Below are 22152 nucleotides of genomic sequence, written 5' to 3' on the forward strand. Positions count from 1 at the left end.
TTTTCTATATTTGCTTAACACTCAGCGTGGGACCCTACCAGTGATAAAGACTTGGGTGGGATCAACCTTTTTTTGGCTTTTTTCATTTTTTGATGAAGATCAAACATTTTGGTCTGCAAAGATTGGATTATATTTCTTTTTGCCAATTACATTTTTCCTTCTGCATTCCTGTTGCTGGTCCTTTTTTCTGGTATTTATACCTGGGACTTTGCTACCGACTCCATTACTGGGACTCCGGTGTCACTGTAATCTCAAGATGACAAGCTAGACAAAAGCCTGCCGTCCCTGGGTGGGCTCGAACCACCAACCTTTCGGTTAACAGCCGAACGCGCTGTCCGATTGCGCCACAGAGACTGACGTGTGAGCGTGTCCCTAGGTGTCTTTTTTTTTTTGAGTCGTGCCACTATCCTACGTGAGAACGTCAGGCACCAAGGCAGTGTCACTTCCAGGAAGTGGTGGTTCCCAATCATCTAGGAGGGGCCCGGCTAGCTCAGTCGGTAGAGCATGAGACTCTTAATCTCAGGGTCATGGGTTCGAGCCCCACGTTGGGCGTGGTCTTTTCCTCAAAAAAAAAAAAAATGTTCATGAATAAAAGGGGTTTTGAAAGAGCAGGTTCCCACAGGTCCATTACATTACATTACCGGCATTTGGCAGATGGTCTTATCCAGCGCGACGTATCACAAAGTGTATAACCATAACCAGGAACAAGTGTGTCGAAAACTCAAAGGAGAAGTACCATTCCAAGTGCAGGGAACAACCGCATAGTTCAACTTGGACCCTGTAGGTTAAACTGATTAACACTAACACAAACAAGAACAGCAACAACAACATGCAGGCTTTTGTCTGCATTAAGTCACCTACAAAGCAGCTACCTAGTTACAACCCTAAGCTTACAGTCAATTTAGAGGTTTCAGGGAGGGAGGGAGGGAGGGATGGGGAGAGGTGAGTCTTCAGTTGTTTTTTGAAGTGGGTCAGTGTCGCAGCTGTTCTGACCTCCACGGGGAGGTCATTCCACCATCGTGTGGCCAGAACAGACAGGAGAGGGGTGCGAAGAGGGGGAGGTGCCAGGCGTCCTGAGGTAGCGGAACGGAGGGGTCAGGCCGGCATGTAGGTTTTGAAGTAGAGCCCGACCGATGCCGATCCCAATTTTGGAGAGTCCTAGCCCACCAAATACCGATGTTTTGATCGATATTTTGTCAAAAAGTTCAACATTTACAAATCAATTTGAAAAACTTATATTTTATCAAAGTTTCTATATTTGAGGACATTTAACTTATAAGCAAACACATAAATAAAAATAAACACACAAATAACTTTTTGATAGATAAAAAAATGTAAAAGATGATATTAAATTAAATATATATACCATCTTCAAGTGGTGTGAATTCAAAATAACTCCACACGTTGCTTTTACTCCTTTCTTTTCTCGCCATCTATAAAAAAATTAATTTAAAAAAATCAGTTTTCCAGTTTCAAACGTATTTTTATGAATATTATTATTGTTGTTGTTGTTGTTAATTTGTTATTATTATTACTTAGTATCTATTCTCAGTAAATGAATTATATTTTCTTATTTTATTCCTACTACATGATCTCAAAGAGTAAGACTTTATCTAGAGAGCTTCCCTGTCCATAAGAATTTGGAGGTGAAAAATACTACAATGCGCTGTGACGCGTGACTAGATGACACACACTCACTTGCAATAACGCATTAGCTGTTGACATAGCCTCATTATTTCTTATTATTTATTCTCAGTAAGTTAAATGAATTATATTTTCTTATTTTATTCCTACTACATGATCTCAAAGAGTAAGACATTATTTAGCGGAGCTAATGAGTTAATCAAGTGTAACGTTAGATGAAACTCATTGACGTAACGTGAGGCTTGTCCATAAGGATTCAGTGGTGAAAAAAACTACAATGCACTTTCGTGCAGGTTAATCGCGCTAAGTGTTGGTTGATTCACTTCTCCAGCAGCAATCCTTCTCTCATGTTATCACGACAAAGGTAGATAACATGGCTTAAAATGATCCACGTTAGAAGTGTTTTGTCGGCGTTTTTACTGTCTGGTTAGCTTGCTATGATGACGCGTGACTAGATGACACACTCGCTTGCAATAACGTGTTGGCTATTGACACAGCATCATATAGTAGCTAATATCATTATCTCAGATTAAAAAAACAAACGTGATGCATTCAATCACCATTTTATTTTGGCTGGTTATTTATTTGAGAATACAGCGATGTCCTCTGGAAATGTAGATCCTACTCTGCTTATGTGCTCACTGCCACTTCATAAAGGCTTGCTAGCCAGCTAGCTTGCTAAAGTGAACCAAATATGTTAGCTAGCTCGCTCGCTTTATAATGAGGATTAATAAACATAGTGGTCGTATAAACGCATTTAATTAAAAACTTTCACTAAATATACATACCTTTATTGCGGCAATTGAATCTGTGCAGACAAGTCTTGCAGTGGGGAATATTGGATAAGGCACGAGTGACAAACGTCTTATTACTGACGTAGTGCGTCAGCTGCTGCAGTTCACACTTTTATTAGAGCTCCCTCTACTGGATAATTCTAGTAAATAGCAATTACAAAGTTGGAACAGACAAGTACAGATAAATAATCAATGTTTTTTTTTGTTTATTATACTTATTTAAAAATCGGGACACATCGGCTGCGTAACTGCTGATCCCGATGTCGTCAAAAAAGTCAAATAATGGCCGATATATCGGCCAAACCGATATATCGGCCAAACCGATATATCGGTCGGGCTCTAGTTTGAAGATCTTGTGGAGGTGTGCTGGGGCTGATCCCTTGACTGCCTGGTATGCTAGGACCAATGTTTTAAATTTGATGCGAGTCATAACAGGCAGTCAGTGGAGGGTAGTGAGCAGGGGAGTGACGTGGGAGTGTCTGGGGAGGTTTAAGACCAGACGAGCTGCAGCATTCTGAATGAGTTGCAGGGGTCTGGTGGCAGATGCCGGTAGTCCAGCCAGAAGAGAGTTGCAGTAGTCCAGGCGGGATAGTACCATTGCTTGGACCAGGAGCTGGGTTGAGTAGGTGGTGAGAAAGGGGCATATTCTCTGGATGTTATACAGGAAAAATCTGCACGCCCGGCATACCGCTGCGATGTTCTTGGAGAGGGACAACTTGTTGTCCATCACCACTCAGAGATTCTTGGCACAGGGTGATGATGTCACTAAGGTGTCCCCTAGGGAAATGGAAAAATCGAGGAGGGGAGAGGTTAGATCAGGAATAAAGATTAGCTCCGTCTTTCCCAGGTTGAGTTTCAGGTGGTGATTGTCTATCCAGCTCTGGATGTCCCTCAGGCAAGCAGAGATGCGGGCAGGGACCTGTGTGTCCGATGGGGAGAAGGATAGAAAGAGTTGTGTGTCGTCGGCATAACAGTGATAGGACAAGCCATGGGCAGAGATTACAGGGCCAAGGGATCTGGTGTATAAGGAGAAGAGAAGGGAACCGAGGACTGAGCCCTGGGGAACTCCGGAGGCGAGGGGACAGGGCGGCGATAATTTATCAGCCCAGGCAACTTGGAAAGAACGATCAGAGAGGTAAGACTCAATCCAGTCAAGGACTGTGCCGCAGATCCCTGTTGCTGCCAGGGAGGACAGGAGGATGGAGTGCTCCACAGTGTCGAATGTAGCAGAGAGGTCTAGAAGAATCAGGACAGAGGAGAGGGAGGCTGCTCGTGCGGCATGGAGTGACTCACTGACCGAGAGGGTCAGTTTTTTTACTTCGCTTACAGAAGAAAGATAATTGTTAAAGCCAAAGCCAGAACAGCTGGGCAGGGAATGTTATTGTAGCCAAATGACCCAAACAGCTGACTGCATGCATAATCAGGCTGGAGGCTAAAAAATCGAGTAGACTGACTAAGATATTTTTTAAATCATTGTTTGTTTTTATGATGGATGGTTGCACTGCAGCTACCAGATCATCCACTTAAATATATGCTGAACTTGGTTTTGTTTTCTAAACTAAGGTTCAGATGGAAATTACTTTCGGAGCAAACCTTGGAGTATAAAATATGTAGAGACTGTGACGCCAATAGAAACCTATGGGGAGCACATCAGAAACAGTACAATTTTTCGCTCAACAGACATGCTCAGATGTGTCCTTGGTCCCATGCTTAAGTCACATGTACAACAAGGATATTGCAGAAATAGGTTAAAATAATTTTTTAAAATTAATATCTTTGTCTGTGTGGTAGGAAAACACATTTGACCTATTATTATTAATAATAATAATAATAATAATAATAATAATAATAATAATAATACATTTTTCCACCTCATCAATTTTCAGCTCAGCAACTGCCACTGGTATTTAGGCTACCTTTATCGAAGCATTTAGTCAATGTTTTAGTTAGTTTATTAGTCACCATCCGTTAATACTTCAAATAATAGAACTAAATATTGGTGAGACTGAACCTCTGATTTGTGCAGGGTTTTTTTTATTTAAAAGGGCTTAAATGCATTCAGCCTCCAATAGCTTAGTGTAAGCTATTATGATGATGAGACTTCAGTTTTTTTATGCTGTCCAGTAAGCAGATTGTTTATGTAGTGCATTGTGCTGCCTATTTGAAAAAATGTGATCGTTGAACAGCTCGGGGCATACTTAAAAAAATCACCTGACAGCATTACTGAGAAAACCTGATTGTAATCTGTTTTCAATAGCCTAATTCCCTCCACATAAGCTGTCCAAAATGGAGAGACAAATGCATTGCAGTTGAGTCTCTGCATTCACAAGTCGTGTTGTAGTAGCAGTCCCAGGCAGTTAAATGAGTGAATCCACGCTGCTCCGTAGATACGGTATCAGCATGGCATCAGTAGCGATATCAGAACCAAAAAATATGCTCAGGATGGGAGCATCTGTGGATTCCCCCCCCCCTCCTCCCCCCCCCACCCCCCCCCCCCACAGAATTAATTGCATAAGATGGTGCCCTGTGCAAAGATAGAAGCACAATACACATACACTCCTGCTGGGAGCAGATTCTAACTAAGGGTATAAAGTGACATCACTTCTATTAATATCAATTAATTCCAACATGGGAGCTGTATGTGAGAGGCACAATGTGGGAGCTGGTTGTTCTGGTCTCCAAGTTGTTTCTCTGCACTGGGCTGGTTACCTGTGTGGGACTCTGGATTCTGAGAAGCACGCTGCCTGGTTCTGATCAAGGCAACGGGTTGTGCTGTGAGTAATACCTGTGTATGTGGCTGTTTGACTTTATGTGAGTGCTATGCTGTGCCTGCACTGGTCAAACCCAGGGAATGACTCTGCAGTTCGGTGGATACCCATCTTAATGTGAATATATTTTACTGAAGCACAAAGTATTCATTGAGAAAAGGAAAGTGGATTGGTAGAAGGAAACAATTGGTGAAATTGCTTAAAATAGTTTGGCTACAAAGTATATTATCACAGGTTAAAATTGCTTCACAATTATATGGATATCTATGGTGGTTATGGTAATTTGCCACCCTTATTATTTGGTAAATGCTCTTTTATTAGTTAAACTTAAGCTGTTAAAAACACAATTAAAACTGATAAAACATGCTAGTGGGCCATATGCGTTCACTAGACAATTCATTTTAGTCAATGTAAAATGAATGTAACTGTAAAATGTTCAAATGGGATGGTGTTTATTGGGAGGGATTAGGAGGGAGTAGGAAATTACTTTATTCAACAATTACATGACTGTCATGGATGTATTTCGCTAGCCTTAAACTAACATGTGCAACGACTTAAAACCTATGCACTAATAACATTTTTTTTAATTAACAAGGACAAAGCCTGGATTGTAATACCTTTTTTATTATTTGAAATTGTCAGAAGTGTCGGTTGTTTTCTTACACCAGCCCTTGTGGTCAACATACAGTAGCTAGCTAGCTAATGTTAGCCAACTCATTTCAGATCACCTGACATATCAATAGAAGCAAAATAAAATAAACATTAAATTATAAAAAGATAACGACTGCTGTCTGCATGAAGCTGTCCCTGGCCTATAATCATGTCTGATTTGGCTAATTTATTCAGACACATTATTTAAATCTAGGTCTACAGTAACATAGCCATGTAATAAATGTGAAGACATAACCCATCACAACAGATATAGATTTTGTACAGTATATGTTTTACATTTCTAAATACACTTATTATGTGCAGCTATTTTGTGTTTTTCCTCGTTTGGTATTTAGCTATTCTAGGCCCTATTTCGCAAAGCAGGATTACTGGGTTAGCTGGACTGCAGTAATACTCTATTAATATGGCCCAATAAATGGTATTTTTTTCTTTCTTTCTTTTTTTTGTTTTTTACAAATCATTGAATTTATTGTTTCAATGTGTTCTGTTTTACCAGGCATGTGAGAGGAAATGGATGAGGCACTGGGCAATAGGACTGAATTTACACTCATGAAACACACATTACCTTTTCATTTCACTTTAAAAATAATTCTCATAATTGTCAATAATGATCTATAATTGTCATCATCACTCAATATGTTTAATTTCTACAACACCTTTTATGCATAGACTCATTTGGGGGGGGGGGGGGGTGAGAATACATGGGAATGGCATTAATATTCAAACTGAATTTTACAGTCTAGAGTGAAGAGGCTGTGTTTCACTAATTCCAGTATATCTCCGCTGTAAAGATAATGACAGGCATATTTATTGACCAGGAGATGTCACTAGAGAGGCGGGCGTCAAATGCTTCGTGACACGACACCTCAAACAACGCAGTTGCCTCAATCACGTCATTGCTTCAGAAAGCTTCATTCTGCTCCTCACGACTCTCTTCCTCGGGTGAGTCTTTTTAAAGCCTGTTGCCCCAACCTCTCATCCTCTTCCCCACAGGTGCTCTGCATGTTGTACCTTGATTCAGTTATTAGTGAAGCCGATTCAATGATCACCCCACTCTTAAAGGGCCGGCACACAATTTCCGGTACAGGGGGTCTGCTGGCATCAGCATTTCTAAGGGGAGTGTAGATGAGACTGTGCATAGTACTGTCGCCCTCGTGGCAAGAAGGTACCAAGCTTGACTCCTAGCCGAGGGCCTTCCTGTGTGGAGTCTACAAGCTGTCCCCGTGTCTGCCTGGGTTTCTGCCAGGTACTCAGATTTCCAACTACAGTCAAAAGACATTGGACACAGTCTAATCGGAGACTCTGAATTGCCCGTAGGTATGAACGCGTGAGTGAAAGTTGTGCGGGCCCTGCCGTGGTGCCATTCACCCACTGCCTGCTGGGATAGGCTCCAGCCAGGATGCAGGGTGGTCGCTGATAAAGTAGTACGCTAGCTTTCCAGCGAAACTGCTGTTATTCTCCATCTATGCTACATTCCGTCCTCTCATCCCATGGCCTGTTTTGTCACTACTGTGCTGATGGCACACAATGTTTTCTCTCCTTCCCTCCAACTGATACACTGGTCGCAGCGAAAGACGTCTCAGGTTGGCCGATAAACCATCACATGAAGCTCAGCTTAGCTAAAACAGATCATTCCCAGTCAAGGCCTCCCACTCCAATTGTGCAGGATGAAACGAGCAGCTCCACCTAGTGGCCAGGCACGACTGAGCTACTGTATCCTGAAATCCTGACTTTCAGTTCATTAAATCACCTCCACTGTTTACAGGTTTAATTTGAGTCTCTACCGTGAGCTGATGTCTATAACACATGATCCAGGAAGGACAAAAGGAACTTAATCATTATCTGATTTTGTACATTAATTGGAACCTGTACATTTGAGTAAGATTATACTTCTGTTTGGCCAAACATGGCTTTTGCCTTCTTCACTAGAAGGAAGAAAAGGCTAAATAAATAGAAAGGAACAGAAATCTGTATTTTCCCATTACAGTACATCTTTGGATCCAAGCATTTTAATGTTTGTTTAATAAAATACACTTTAAAAAGGGATATTTCAGGTCTCTTGTGGTGCAGCCCGTAGAGCGCTTTCCCTATGCTCATTGTGAGCTGTGACATCGGCAGTTAGACTCCGACCGCTGACCTTTGTCGCATGTCTCTCCTTCTCTCTCCTCATTGTTCTTCCTGTCTCTCTCCACTGATCTGTCAAATAAAGCCCAAAAGGAAAAAAAAAAAGATATTTCTCATGCTTAAGATTATACTTCTGTTTGGCCATCACTAGAAGGAACAAACGGCTAAATTAATAGAAACAGAACTCTGTATTTTTACATCTTTGGATCCAAGCATTTTAATGTATGTTTAATAAAATACATTTTAAAAAGTGATATTTCACGTTTATTAACATGAAGGGCAGCTGCAGAATTAGCATATTTCTGCTGAGCCTGGCCAAGCTTTAGTAGACAACAAGCATTTAAGCTAGTGGTTAATTCAATTATATTTTTTGAGCTGGTGGTTAATTTAATTAAGGAAAAGTGTTTATGTGTCTAAGAAGCAAACAGACAAAAGAAAAATAACAGACAGTTGAATTATATTCTCAAATTTAAGGGCCTTGTCATGTTAATAATAAATGTGAATATGCTTGAGTCTGATGCCATTTGCAGAACTCCTGTTTTCCTGATCGTTTCCTTTAGATTTAGATGATACGTCCAACATGTATTGCCGCTCAAAATCGCATGATGATGCAACTTGAATTCTGCCAAGCACCCACATACTGCAGATGTAACCTGATCATCCCAAAAAAGTCAACCCAGGTCACAGGCAATACTGGCCCTCTCATCTCAGGGTTGTTGCCACTGGAAACACGAACAATACATGTCCCACATGGTCACAAGGCACCCAGAGCTGCAAGGTAACACAGGCCTGGGTACCTAAACAAAACATTTCCTTACAATACTAGCTTGAAAGTTCTTGTTGACATTCAAACCACAAAATAAAGATATAATTACACAATATGAACCATTATTGATTGTGCACTGAGATCACCTTTCACAAATTACTTGTAGAAATTGTTGCTGTTGTTGTAAATTGAAAAAAGTTTGTGACAGAGTTGATTTAATATTAGGAGCAGGGGGTTGGGGTGGCTGATTTTATATTTAGTTCAGGGTGGAGGGAGGTGTGCGTGTGTGTGTGTGTGTGCGCACGCGAACATGTTTGCGTGTTGGTGTACTTGATAGCATGGAAACGCAGCGCCTTATAAACCGATATCTTGCCCCCCCTCATCCCCAAGAAGCAAGCAGCTAGCCTGCGGGGAGCTTTCACGGAGAGCGAACTGGGTCGGCCTTATCCGCCTCTGCCTTCTGTTTCTACACCTCTTTTTCTTCCCTCTCCTCCCTTTCTCCTTTAGGCCGCCCGCGGTCGCCTGCCAACGCCATGCATCAGCCGGAGAGTTCAGTCGACGCCACCAAATTGGGTGTCGGCCGCTCCATCGCGGTGCTCACCTCTGGGGGTGATGCCCAGGGTAAGCTATGCGCAGTGTGGGGTGGGGAGGAGGCACATGGTAAAATGTTATCTTCCTTTACGCCCTGGAATGGAAGCTCATCACTGTAAGGAGAACTGCGATAGGAAGAGAAATTCAGTTCATCATCATTTGTTCAGGAGGATAAAGGTTTTCGCAGTAGAACACGTGGCATGTCTGTCAGGCTGCAAGGGTTCGCTCCTATTCAAAATGTCTCCACGGCGGTTAACTTATAGGCACATCCTGAACAGTCAGTGCTTCAGTTTTAATATTTGCTTGCCATCTGTGTTGAGCAAATAGCTTGTACGTCATTTTTTTCTGCCTGTTCAACTTTGTCAGTCTACTTTTTTGTGCCATAATGTCTACCAGGATTCCTTTTTTAAATGATACAAGATTTCTGCACAACACTGATGACGTGGGACTTGCAATGATAGCTATATTAATAAAGAACTGAAATAATTGTGAAACTGTGATGGCAAATAAGGGACTCTGCTTTTCTAAAAATTGATATTAATCGCATTGCATCATTTCATCATTGACATGAGTAGCTACATGCGATTAACTAATCAGAAAGGTAGTGCACGTAATACAAAACTCTGGACCCTGGCTGGGGAAGTCAGGATGATATAGAGAGAGGGGAAGGACCAGAAGTATTTGAAATAATATACAATATAAACAACTTGGCGCAAACATTTGAATTAAGACATTCCTTTTACTTGGCCACCTCTCTGAGCCTTAGCAATAACTGTGGTGAACTCGCTTTAAATAGCATCTTTAAACTGTTGCTGCAGGCAATTAAACTGTCTCTCTGCTCTCAGAGACAGATTTGTTTGTTTTGTCAACATTTGTTTATGACTTTATTGATGCAACAAGGGTGCATGTAAATATGTTCGCCTTTCTCATAATAATGCATGACTGCAAAGAAAAAATTAACACTTGTTTACTTGTGTGTTACTTGAGTTTGTGAACATCAAAATTTGACATTGTAAGTTCATGACAGGTTAAAAAAATGAAATTAAAGTTTAATAAAAAATAAAATGAGTTCGAAAGTATAATACACATTTGCAAACTATAATTTGTAACTGATCTCACACATGAGCAGTCTATATTAATTAATTATTATATATCAGTGGCCTTTAATTTCAAAATGATTGTCAAAAATTTTAAATAAATAAAACTAGTGGTCAGGGATTTCTTGAATGTTAACAACAACCTCATACACTTCTTCTCAGGTTTGTAGAAAGGGAATTATTTTCAAGTTGGCAGAAACCATTTTATGACACGCTGTTGCCTTGACCTTTAATTAAGTGATATTATTCACCTTTGACCTTTTCTAGTGTCTCCTCCTGTATAATGTGATCATGTAGCACGTTATATATAAAGTTTTTTTTCCTTCTTGCTAGTGAATTTTTTGTCTGGATTTCCGGAACTGTTAATCCTGACCTTTGCTTGGAAATATCTTCTCCCTCCCTCCCTCCTTTCCTCTGTCCCTCCCAGCTGGCTAATTCAGTCACTTTCTTTTACTAATAGTACTTTATTCATCAGTTAGATTTGACAATTAGCTATCACATCATCCCCAAAATGTATCAAAATATCATCCCTACTGTCTAGATAAGAGAGGTAAGCCACAGAAACAATTTGTGTTTTAAGACTCCCTCTCTCCCTCTCTCCTCTTCTTGCTGTCATAAGGGGATAATTTTACAGGCGTGACCTTTAGGTCACATGACATGGGGCAGTAGAGGAGGGAATACTGCCCCATTCCGCAGTTCTGCTCTGTTGAAATGCGAGCTGCCACGGGTGAATTTGTGGTAACCTAATCCAGACTCCTTGCCCTTTAAATCTGCCTGCATGTTTAAGAGAGACAGACGATGAAATCCCCACAGCCTTAAGCAACAGGCTGTTTGCTAAAGCACTTTTGGCATGTCTACTGTTGTTCTCTACTGTTGGCATGTCCAGCTTGCTTCTCTACTGTTGGCATGTCCAGCTAAATCAGTATTTTTCTACTGTTGGCATGTCCAGCTAAATCAGTATTTTTCTACTGGTGGAATGTCCAGCTAAATCAGTATTTCTCTACTGTTGGCATGTCCAGCTAAATCAGTATTTTTCTACTGGTGGAATGTCCAGCTAAATCAGTATTTCTCTACTGTTGGCATGTCCAGCTAAATCAGTATTTTTCTACTGGTGGAATGTCCAGCTAAATCAGTATTTCTCTACTGGTGGCATGTCCAGCTAAATCAGTATTTCTCTACTGGTGGCACGTCCAGCTAAATCAGTATTTCTCTACTGGTGGCCTGTCCAGCTTGCTTCTCTAATGATGGCATGTCCAGTTAAATCAGTATTTCTCTACTGGTGGCCTGTCCAGCTAGCTTCTCTAATGATGGCATGTCCTGTTAAATCAGTATTTCTCAACTGGTGGCATGTCCAGCTAAATCAGTATTCTCTACAGGTGGAATGTCCAGCTAAATCAGTGTTTCTCTACTGGTGGCCTGTCCAGCTTGCTTCTCTACTGGTGGCATGTCCAGCTAAATCACTGCTTCTCTACTGGTGGCATGTCCAGTTAAATCAGTATTTCTCTACTGGTGGCATGTCCAGCTAAATCAGTATTTCTCTACTGGTGGCCTGTCCAGCTTGCTTCTCTACTGGTGGCATGTCCAGCTAAATCAGTATTTCTCTACTGGTGGCACGTCCAGCTTGCTTCTCTACTGTTGGCATGTCCAGCTTGCTTCTCTACTGTTGGCATGTCCAGCTAAATCACTGCTTCTCTACTGGTGGCATGTCCAGTTAAATCAGTATTTCTCTACTGGTGGCATGTCCAGCTAAATCAGTATTTCTCTACTGGTGGCATGTCCAGCTTGCTTCTCTACTGTTGGCATGTCCAGCTAAATCACTGCTTCTCTACTGGTGGCATGTCCAGTTAAATCAGTATTTCTCTACTGGTGGCATGTCCAGCTAAATCAGTATTTCTCTACTGGTGGCCTGTCCAGCTTGCTTCTCTACTGTTGGCATGTCCAGCTAAATCAGTATTTCTCTACTGGTGGCATGTCCAGCTTGCTTCTCTACTGTTGGCATGTCCAGCTTGCTTCTCTACTGTTGGCATGTCCAGCTAAATCACTGCTTCTCTACTGGTGGCATGTCCAGCTAAATCACTGCTTCTCTACTGGTGGCATGTCCAGCTAAATCACTGCTTCTCTACTGTTGGCATGTCCAGCTAAATCACTGCTTCTCTGCTGGTGGCATGTCCAGCTAAATCACTGCTTCTCTACTGTTGGCATGTCCAGCTAAATCACTGCTTCTCTACTGGTGGCATGTCCAGCTAAATCAGTATTTCTCTACTGTTGTCCAGCTAAATCACTGCTTCTCAGTGCAGTTTCAGTGGACAGGGCACAGTATTCTCCACCTCGTCACCTTGGTGTGTTGCCTACCTGATGTCCAGCATTCTGCCACAGTGGTGGCACAAATCAGCTGCGGGACAACATTTGTTCTTAATTAAAGGTATAAAAAGGCATGATTAGACAATTAATCCAAATCCAGCAAATATACCATTGCTAAGTGTTGGGTTTGGCTGTGGGACTTAACGTATCATAGAATAGCATAACATAAAACTACGATGGTCTTAAAAATCCCCAGAGTATCTGTATCTGCCCCTACTACATAACCTTGAAAGCTATTCTGCACAGTGACTACTCTCTGTGTGAAGAAATACTTCCTGATGTCTGTGTGGAATTTACCTTTTGCTCATTTCCATCTATGGCCCCTCGTTCTACTGACAGAACTCAAACTGAAGAATCTCTTGTTGTTCACTTTGTTAATCCCTTTTATGAATTTAAAAGTCTTAAACAAATCACCCGTAAGTCTCCTTTTAAGCATCTTAACTCTTTCCTCATAATGTTTATCTTTCATAGCAGGAACCAATTTATTTGCTCTTCTTCAAACTTTTTCCAGAGCCTCTATATCTTGCTTGTAGTAGGGTATCCAGAACTACATATAGCACTCTGAGTGTGGTCTGACAAATTTATAATATATGTGTAACTTCCCTTGGATTTATATTTAATATATATCCCTGCATCCTGTTGGCCATTTTAAATTGTTACAGCACAATGCCTAGAAACTGAAAGGCTTTGATTAACTACTGCTTTTGGAAATTGAGCATGTTCAAAGTTTTGTTCCTTCCTTAAAGTAGTCCAGCTTCTGCTTTATGTTTTTATTATCACAGATGTAGAACTTTATGCAGAACTTTACATTTGCTATACTGAATTTCATTTGTTAGGTTTCTGCCCACTTCTGGGTTCTATTTAAATCTTCTTGGATTACTTTAGTAGATTCCAAACTGTTAGCTGAGCCCCCCAGTTTTGAATCATCAGTAAATTTAACATTTAAATGCCCATGTCAAGGTCATTTATGTAAATAAGTAAGAGCAGTGGTCCCAACACCGATCCTTGTGGAACTAAACTTCCCACAGTACTCTGCTCAGATAAGATCCCTCCTACTATTCTTTGTGTACAACAATGTGCCCATTCTGAACCCACTCTGAAATAACTCCTGTAATTCCCACTGTCTTCATTTTGATAATGAGTCTCTCGTGTGGAACTTTACCAAATGCCTTTTCTAAATCTAAGCCTTGTTTCAGGTAGCCTCCTCAAAGAATGCCCAAAGATTTGTCAGACATGACCTTGAGCTATCCCTGAGGATGTTGTTATTTTCAAGAAATAAATCCAACTTGTCTCTAAAGATAGAAGCCAGTATTACAAGTGGTGCAAGTCAAACTGATGAGCCTGTAGGTTCCTGGATCAGTATGGTCTCGTATATATTGTTATTATGTTACCTCGCTTGCAGTCATCCGGTATTTCTCCAATTTCTAAAGACTGCCTAAAAATACCTGCTAGCGGTTTATAAATGAACTCTTTGAGTACCTTTGAGTATATGCCTAAGGGCCTGCTGCCTTATTTGGCTCTAGTTTATGTCTTTAGGTCATTTAGGTGGTTTTCACACTGGCAGTTTAGTCTGAATCCAGGATTGGTTCACCTAAACAGTTGGTAGAGTGAAGGCTTTTTCTGACCCCGGGTGGAGACCAAGGAAACGTACCAGAGTTTACCTGGACAAGGAGATCTGAGAACAATTCCAATTAAACCGTGGTACGGTTCACATCTAGGGACAAAGCAATCTGTTCTCATGCAGGAAGAGAAATTAGGTGTGCGTGCCAAAATATGGTGCCTATCATTTTGTCAGTTTATTAATAATCATATTCTGTGCATCTGCAGCATGCCTACATGTGAGACACACAGGCTCAAGTGTCCTTCACTGTTCTCAGCATTGTGATAGTGACCAGAGGCGATCGTTGAGCTGAAAAACTGATCATTGGTCTCAAATTAATTAATAAATTTTCATTAATTACCAAGCCTGCCAGCAATGTGAATAATCAATTGGCAGGATTGTTCAGATCTATGAATAATCCATTGCCATGTAAACACACAGTGTCTTCCTGATCATAATTTTAAAGAAATTAAATGTTAAATTCAATTTAAATGTAATGTTGAAGTACTAACATTAAATGTCTTTTAATCCCTAGGTACCCATAACAAAAAAATATACACCACTCATGCGTTAGCATTCAGGACAAATGGATAAGTAGGCTATCGACAAAATACACAATTTTGCAATGCAAATTAAAAAAAAAATTTTTATTACTCGCTTAATAGCCTAATTGAGGAGAACTGGTCATATCTGATAGTATTGAGTGAGCTAGTTTGTGATAAGAAACAGGTCAAGACCAATAATCAGATCAAAGGGAATTTTTCCACCTGTCAATTTTCAGCTCATGGGTTGAGACCCCAAATAAACAAAAACATAACTATAAACAAGAATTTTAGGCCTGCATTGTTTTCCATTTTTACTGGTAGTCACAAGTCTGTGTTCTGTTGGCGAGCTAATAAGCTACTCACATAATAACCAATAACCAAATCGAGCGCACTCTCCTCCAAGCCTCGTTGCCTGGCAACAGTGGTAAACTGCTGCTGGTGGCACTTACATTGATGATGAAAGTATTACGCAAATGTACCATGTACAATAGCTTATTTTGTATTATAATTACATGGTTATATAAATATAATTGTATTGATAAACATTTTGTTGTTAATATAAGGTCTGTAACTACTTAAAATACATAAATAATTAAACATTCTAAATAGAAACCTCTTCAGCATATATGCCTTTACGATGTAGATTTCTATTGTACCGAAGAACAAATTCAGATAAAAATTACGAACGCCAAAATGTTCATGGAAAGGTTTGTGAGCACAATTAGCAGTCGGATGTCATCACACACGTTTCGTGAATGAGGTCCAATGAGCTCAGAGGTAGAGTGTGCCTGGAAAAATAGTTTCTAGGGATGATTTATTATTCTATCAAATAAGAAATAATAAATATTGATGCAGCTGTTTCCTGCCTCCCGCCCAATGCGTGCTGGGATAGGCTCCAGCGACCCCGCTCAGATGAAGCGGGTATAGATAATGGATGGATGGATGGATGGATGGATGGATGGAGTGAAGCACAACATGTAGCTGGTCCCTGAAACCTGTGTTGGGTTTCAGGTATGAACGCTGCCGTGAGGGCAACTGTCAGAGTCGGCCTCTACACCGGAGCCAAAGTCTACTTCATCCATGAGGTCAGTTCTCTGTTATCTGCAACAGTGGCTCTGAGCTGGAGGGGGAGGGCCATGATTCATCAACCCACTGGTTTTTTTCTTAGAGAGCTCATCCAGAATCATCTCCCGACTCATCAGTATTAACCTGTAAGGCCATGAGTCTGAGGGGTAGGGTTTGGCAGCTGTGACCTTACAGAGCCTTTATGCGTCCCTTTTAAACACCCACAGGCAAAGCCTCTTCGGAGGGTACACGAGAAATATATACTGTGAAGTGAAAGGTGTAATCAGCATATATGTGGCATGTAAAGCTAAAAATGGCGCAGGTGTTTTGGAGAAAGGGTATGTGATTCAAAACCTAACACTCAATCCAAGGTGGTAGACTCATAGACCGATGAGATCAAGAATCACAGGATTTTGTTTTATGTTTTAGCGTAAGCTAAACCACAGGTATTTGAACAAAGGTGACATTATAAAATATAATCTCGGTATATCACAACATGTGTCACAGTTTTTTATTGCAGAAAGTAAATGTCTGAGAATTGTATTAGACTGTATGGACATCCATTTAGTTAACACATAAAATGTGCTGCTATTCTACTCAAATAAAATTTGCTTTGAAAGCCTTGTATTTGTATGGCATTGAGAGGGTTTTAGGGCGGATGTGGTGAGATGTTTGAAACGTAGTGCGTGGAACGGCCGTTTTTTCCTTGGTGAACGTTACCTTTGCCAGTCTGAGATGGCCATTGTGTCAATCTCCTCAGGGCTACCAGGGTCTGGTGGATGGCGGGGACAACATTCGACCTGCCACCTGGGAGAGCGTGTCCATGATGCTGCAGCTGGTGAGTCCAGTTAATTAATTAACACCAATTAAATTCAAATCAATTCAGTTAAATGTTTGTTTGCGTAGAATTTTTTTCCGCAGAGGATCAGTGTCTCAGATCCAATTCAAGTCTAGCCCTCGGGGCCCCATGAGCAAGCCAAGGGCCCCATTAATTAGATTTCTCAGATTTTGTTTATCGAGGGTTGCCTGGGGTTAGTCGTAGAACTGCTTGGCAAAAGGTTATGAGGCAGACATCGCGTCGGTTTGCGAGATCATGCGTTCTATTATTAACAACTGTAATGTACCTCTCCCTCTATAACTGCTTGTTGGGGCCATCTAAAATCTGTGGGGAACAAATTTCTATGGAAGCAGCATAAAGAAAACAAAATAGAAGTACGCTTTCATGTACAATAAAACCAACATGTTAATGTGTTTTTCAGTGTACTGCCAGGTGCATTTGTTCATTAACAGTGCTAGAAGTTTAAGTCAAGCTGGGTCAGCAGAAGCTACTTGTGTGCCTACAGACTGTTTCCTCTTCAGTAATACTCTGTCGTTCACAACATGGCACATTTCACAACCTGAGAGTCTGCTCAATGTAGGATCTTTAAGGTCTTTTTCTTGTAACTTTCAGTCGCCCTGCAATCGATGAACATAGACTACAGTCATTATGACATTACTCTACATTTCAATAATGTTTTCATTTTGAGAATGCAAGATGGTAGCATTTTTTGCTAGCAGTCAGATCGGGGTCCTGCTTCACGTATATAGCTAACTGAGTTAACCAGATTCGTTTCGAAACGTTTTGGGATAAACCCAGGAGCAAGTTCACAATTTAGCCAGACTTGTTGCCGGGACAACAATGTCTTGAGCCCAAACCTCCACCTGGTTACCTGAATAACATGAACGTAGCCTATATTAACCACCTGGTGAAATCACACACACACAGCAGTATAAATGGATGCACGTTTGTAAGATGTTCTTGTCAATGAACGAGCCATCATTAAAAGATGAGCGTTTAGATGGAATGTGTTTTTAAAGACCAACAAGATCCCTTAAGTCACTGGAATGAATATCTTTATGAGCACCACTGATTTAGTTGTGAGGGAGTTATTTACCACCAGCAATGAAAAATTTTAACAGGGCAGAGACAAATTAATATTTGGAAGAAATAAAATGAGAAACACTGTAAATATTGTTTTATTTTTGCCAAATGAGCCTGTTTAACCTTTGTGGGGACACAGTAACCCAACCTAGCCTGGCATTTGGGACAAGACTGAGAGAAGGGTGGGTGAGCAGCTCAGATGATGGGATCAGATACTCAGGAGCCAAATGAAAATACCAGAGATTGACAGGAGAGTTCATCAAGCATGACATTTTATTTCTTTCCTCCTCTTTCTCTTTCATCGTTCTTGTCTCAGACACACTTTTTCACACATTCACTCACTCATTGACACAAATCAAATACAGGCTGCCAGGGCCTGTCCACTGGGGCAGACTGTAGTCCATGTACCCTGTGTGAGTCTCAGTTTTGCATTTCTTATGGGGAAGACTTTAGAAAGGTTTAGTGACCTCGGAGTAGTGGTACACCAGTCCGATGTGCAGTGTTGCTTAGGCTGCACAAAAATGATCTGCACGTTGTCAGAAGGAAATCTTTCCTACAAGCTCATCACAAAAGTCAATATTTGATGAGTGCAAGACAGATAAGCCAGAGACTATTTGGAACACTGTAAAGTGGATTGGTGAAACACAAATTTAACTCTCTGGCTATAACCACCAAAGATACATTGAAGAAAAGAGCACCTTGCCAACCGTTAAGCATGAGGATGGATTTATTGTGCCATCTGATTGTGTAACAGCCTGTGGCATAGGAAAGATTGTGTATAGGTAGAAGGAAGAATGGATTCAATTAAATATCAACAAATCCTAGAAGCTAATGTCCCAGAGTCTGTGAAGAAACTGAAGCTGAAAGAGGTTGGATATTTCAACAAGACCAGAACGTACCTCAAAATCAAGCAGGAGCTACATAAAACCCCTTCATGCTAGCCCCCTAGTGGCCAGGACACCGGCGTCCTGAGACTGTCCAGCTCAGACATTCAGTGCTCCTGCAACCAAACTATGAGTGGAAACAACAAGCTCTGTGTTCTAGCTTTATTAGTAGGCAATACATGACAGTGTCACGGTTTCTGTGCAGGTAGATCATTTTTCTGTGCCTGCACCGGCTCAGTGGTTAGCATTCCGATTAGCCACTCGGCTAATCGTTATTTTGGGGTGTGGGGACGATTAGTTCGAGCTTGCAGATTAGCCACTCGGCTAATCGTTATTTTTGGTTCCTGTGGGAGGATTGTTCCTGCTTGAACATTCCATGCATTCCTGCAGGGTTACCTCTGATCGGTTTCACCTGTGGGTTGCTCACATCTTCCGCTGATTACCAGCCACACCTGTGGCTGGGTATTTAAAGCGTCAGTAGGCAGTGGAACGGTGCTTGAGTGTAACGTGTTTTGCTCTAGCCAGTTCCCTGTCGTATTTCTGAGCAAGGTGTAAGGAATATAAGAACAAAGAAATTTAAAAAGAGTTCTGACTTCAGTTTGTTTGTTTTTTCTTTTGAGAAAAAGGTATTAGGACGGTATAGGTCCAGATTCTGAGGCTGGCGGTTTTAAGGGGTTATTGTGTCACCGTTGGGGCACAAACCTTTCTGCCCCTTACTAACTAGTTTCCCCCCTGGTTTTAGTGGGCCTCAGATCGTCTTTTGTTTGTTTTTTTGAAAAGACATTTTCTTTTTCTCTGCTTCGGGTCGAAGTCGTTTTTTCTTCTTTTCTTTTCCCTGTTCCTTTATTTTCTTTATATACTCCTTCTTCCTCAGTTACCCGTTTAGGGGTTTATTCATTTTTTGGGATACGTCCCTTAGGAGTATAGCACCCCCTTCTCATTTCGTCTCTCACGAGACTCAGTGGTTACTGGAGTGCCCCTTTGGTAACTTATAGATCCCCTGTTTGGTCGCGTCTGGTCTTCACACTTCCCCTCCCTCACAGAACACTCAAGCCAAATGGAAGTACCAGCGACCATCGGCCTGGATCAGGCAGTTACGGCTCAACAAGCCGCCCTGACGGCCCATACAGAGGGTCTACACATGTTGCACAGTCAACAAGTAAACACCACTGCACAACAGGCAGAGCTGTGCGAGCGTTTAGCCCTACAAGAGGAGGCGTCACGCCGCCAGGAAGCTACACTGACCGGCCTGCTAGAGATTATGGGTCGCCAGCAGGTGGCTTCCGAGGAGTTTAGGCGAGGTTTCGAGGAACACCGGGTCCGGGTAGAGGAAGAGCGGCGTCTTGAACGCGAGGAGACAAGGCGTTTCCAAACTGAGTTTCTTCGGAGACTCGATGCTCGCGCTCTCAGTATACAAGCACAATCCTTTCTTTCCCAGACATACACACCGGCACTCACAAATAATCAGGAACCTAAACTTCAGCTCCCTGCTCCGTTCGAAGGTGAATCCGGCAAATGCCGGGGGTTCATAACACAATGTTTTATACAGTTTAGAGCTCATCCTTCACGATATGCTACAGACGAATCAAGGGTGGCGTTTATTGTTAGTCTCCTTAAGGGTCAAGCCCTGGCCTGGGCTGACCCACTTTTTCGTTCAAACTCACCCATAATGACAAGTTCAGACCGCCTCATTGAGGAGATGGAAAGGGTGTTTGACCATGATGTTACGGGCAGCGAGGCAGCCACTAGGTTAACCCGTCTTCGGCAGGGAAGGAATAGTGTTGCAGAATTTTCCATAGCCTTCCGATCGTTAGCTGGCGAATCAGGCTGGCCTGAACTACCGCTTATGACACTCTTTACCAACGCCCTGTCAGATCCGGTCAGGGATGCACTGGCTGCGAATGAGCCACCCGCTACTTTCGAGGCATTGGTAGCAAGAGCTATCCGCATTGATCACCGGGTTAGGGAACGAGAGAGAGAGAAGGAAGAAAGGAGAGGTCGAACAACTCCTTATGTCGCACCTCTCTTGGGTACGCCCATCTTCTCCACTCGTTCCCAAGACACTGGAATTAGGTCAGAACCTATGCAGGTGGACAGTGTGGACGTTCGCAGGGATTCGGATTTCCGATCAAGAACCAAGAGGTGCCACTATTGCAAACAGATAGGGCACCGCATAAAGAGTTGTCCAGTGCTAGCAGAAAAAGATCAGTCTCGTCAGTGAAGCGTAAGCCACTGGCGAGACGTGAGTTATCAGCCTTTCGCACATGTATCCCCGTCCAACTCTCCTGGAATAAACAGATCATTGACACTAATGCATTTTTAGATTCAGGCGCAGTGGATTGTTTTATTGACATTAAATGGGCAAAGAAACGCGGATTACCTGTGCGTCTCTTGCCACAGCCTCGGGTGATTACTGCGCTTGATGGCCGTCCCTTAGGCACAGGCCTAGTGGAAAGAACCACCGCTTTTATTCAGATGCGCGTTCCTTTTGGTGAACATGTGGAGCGTATCAGATTTTTTTTGGTGGAATCGCCGACCTTTCCCCTTGTGTTGGGGCATTCCTGGTTGGTTAGGCATAAACCTTACATCAACTGGGGCGGGACTGGGGAGGCCATCCTTCAGTGGGGTTTGGAATGCGTGTCTCACTGTCAGCAGGAGACTACGCAGGCTCCTGGGGTTGGTTCTAGTTCCCAGCCCAGTTTTGAGTACTGTGATGAGGAGACCGTTACTCCCATCAGTCAGTTTGCGGCATCGCCCCCTTCAGGTAGGGAGGAGAGCCTAGTCTGGGATCCATGTTTTGACTCATTCTCTCCTTGCGATTATGCCACAGAGGAATTCTCGGGTGAGGGGTGTTCTTTTAAAAGCCATAGCGAACAAGATACGGCAGATGAAATGGAATACCCTTATTCCACCAGCATGGAGGATCTGGTTACAGTGGGTACGGTCACTATTCCATTACCAGTCAATGTCCCCAACGATTATGCAGATCTTGCGCAGGTATTTAGTAAGCAAGAGGCCACTACTTTACCTCCGCACAGAACGTATGATTGCGCTATCGAATTATTTCCTGGTTCGGTCCCACCAAGGGGTTCCTTGTATTCTTTATCTATTCCCGAGAGCGAGGCTATGAGGGAATATATTCAAGAGTCCCTGGCCAATGGTTTTATTCGACCCTCCACTTCGCCGGCGGGGGCAGGGTTTTTCTTTGTTAAGAAAAAGGACGGGAGTCTGCGACCCTGTATAGATTACAGAGGTCTTAATAATATCACGGTCAAGAACCGCTACCCCTTACCCCTTATGAATTCGGCTTTTGAACGTCT

General features: G+C 42.1%; 1 protein-coding gene and 2 non-coding genes across 3 annotated transcripts in view; 2 read left to right on the top strand and 1 right to left on the bottom strand.

Annotated features, from left to right (window-relative positions):
* Positions 1 to 280: 280 nt before the first annotated feature.
* Positions 281 to 354, bottom strand: trnan-guu. The gene has a single exon. It is a non-coding gene; the product is annotated as a tRNA-Asn (tRNA).
* Positions 355 to 479: 125 nt separating this feature from the next.
* Positions 480 to 552, top strand: trnak-cuu. The gene has a single exon. It is a non-coding gene; the product is annotated as a tRNA-Lys (tRNA).
* An 8531-nt stretch (positions 553 to 9083) lies between these two features.
* pfkmb (phosphofructokinase, muscle b) overlaps positions 9084 to 22152 on the top strand; it is a 41271-nt gene continuing 28202 nt past the window's right edge. The window contains exons 1-3 of the mRNA XM_035386918.1: positions 9084 to 9389; positions 15974 to 16047; positions 16788 to 16865. Of these exons, the coding sequence (XP_035242809.1) occupies positions 9302 to 9389; positions 15974 to 16047; positions 16788 to 16865 (240 nt within the window). The 5' untranslated portion in view covers positions 9084 to 9301. The remainder of the gene's footprint in view (positions 9390 to 15973; positions 16048 to 16787; positions 16866 to 22152) is intronic.

The sequence above is a fragment of the Anguilla anguilla genome, chromosome 13 (assembly GCF_013347855.1).
Source record: "Anguilla anguilla isolate fAngAng1 chromosome 13, fAngAng1.pri, whole genome shotgun sequence".
Classification (NCBI taxonomy): Eukaryota; Metazoa; Chordata; class Actinopteri; order Anguilliformes; family Anguillidae; genus Anguilla; species Anguilla anguilla.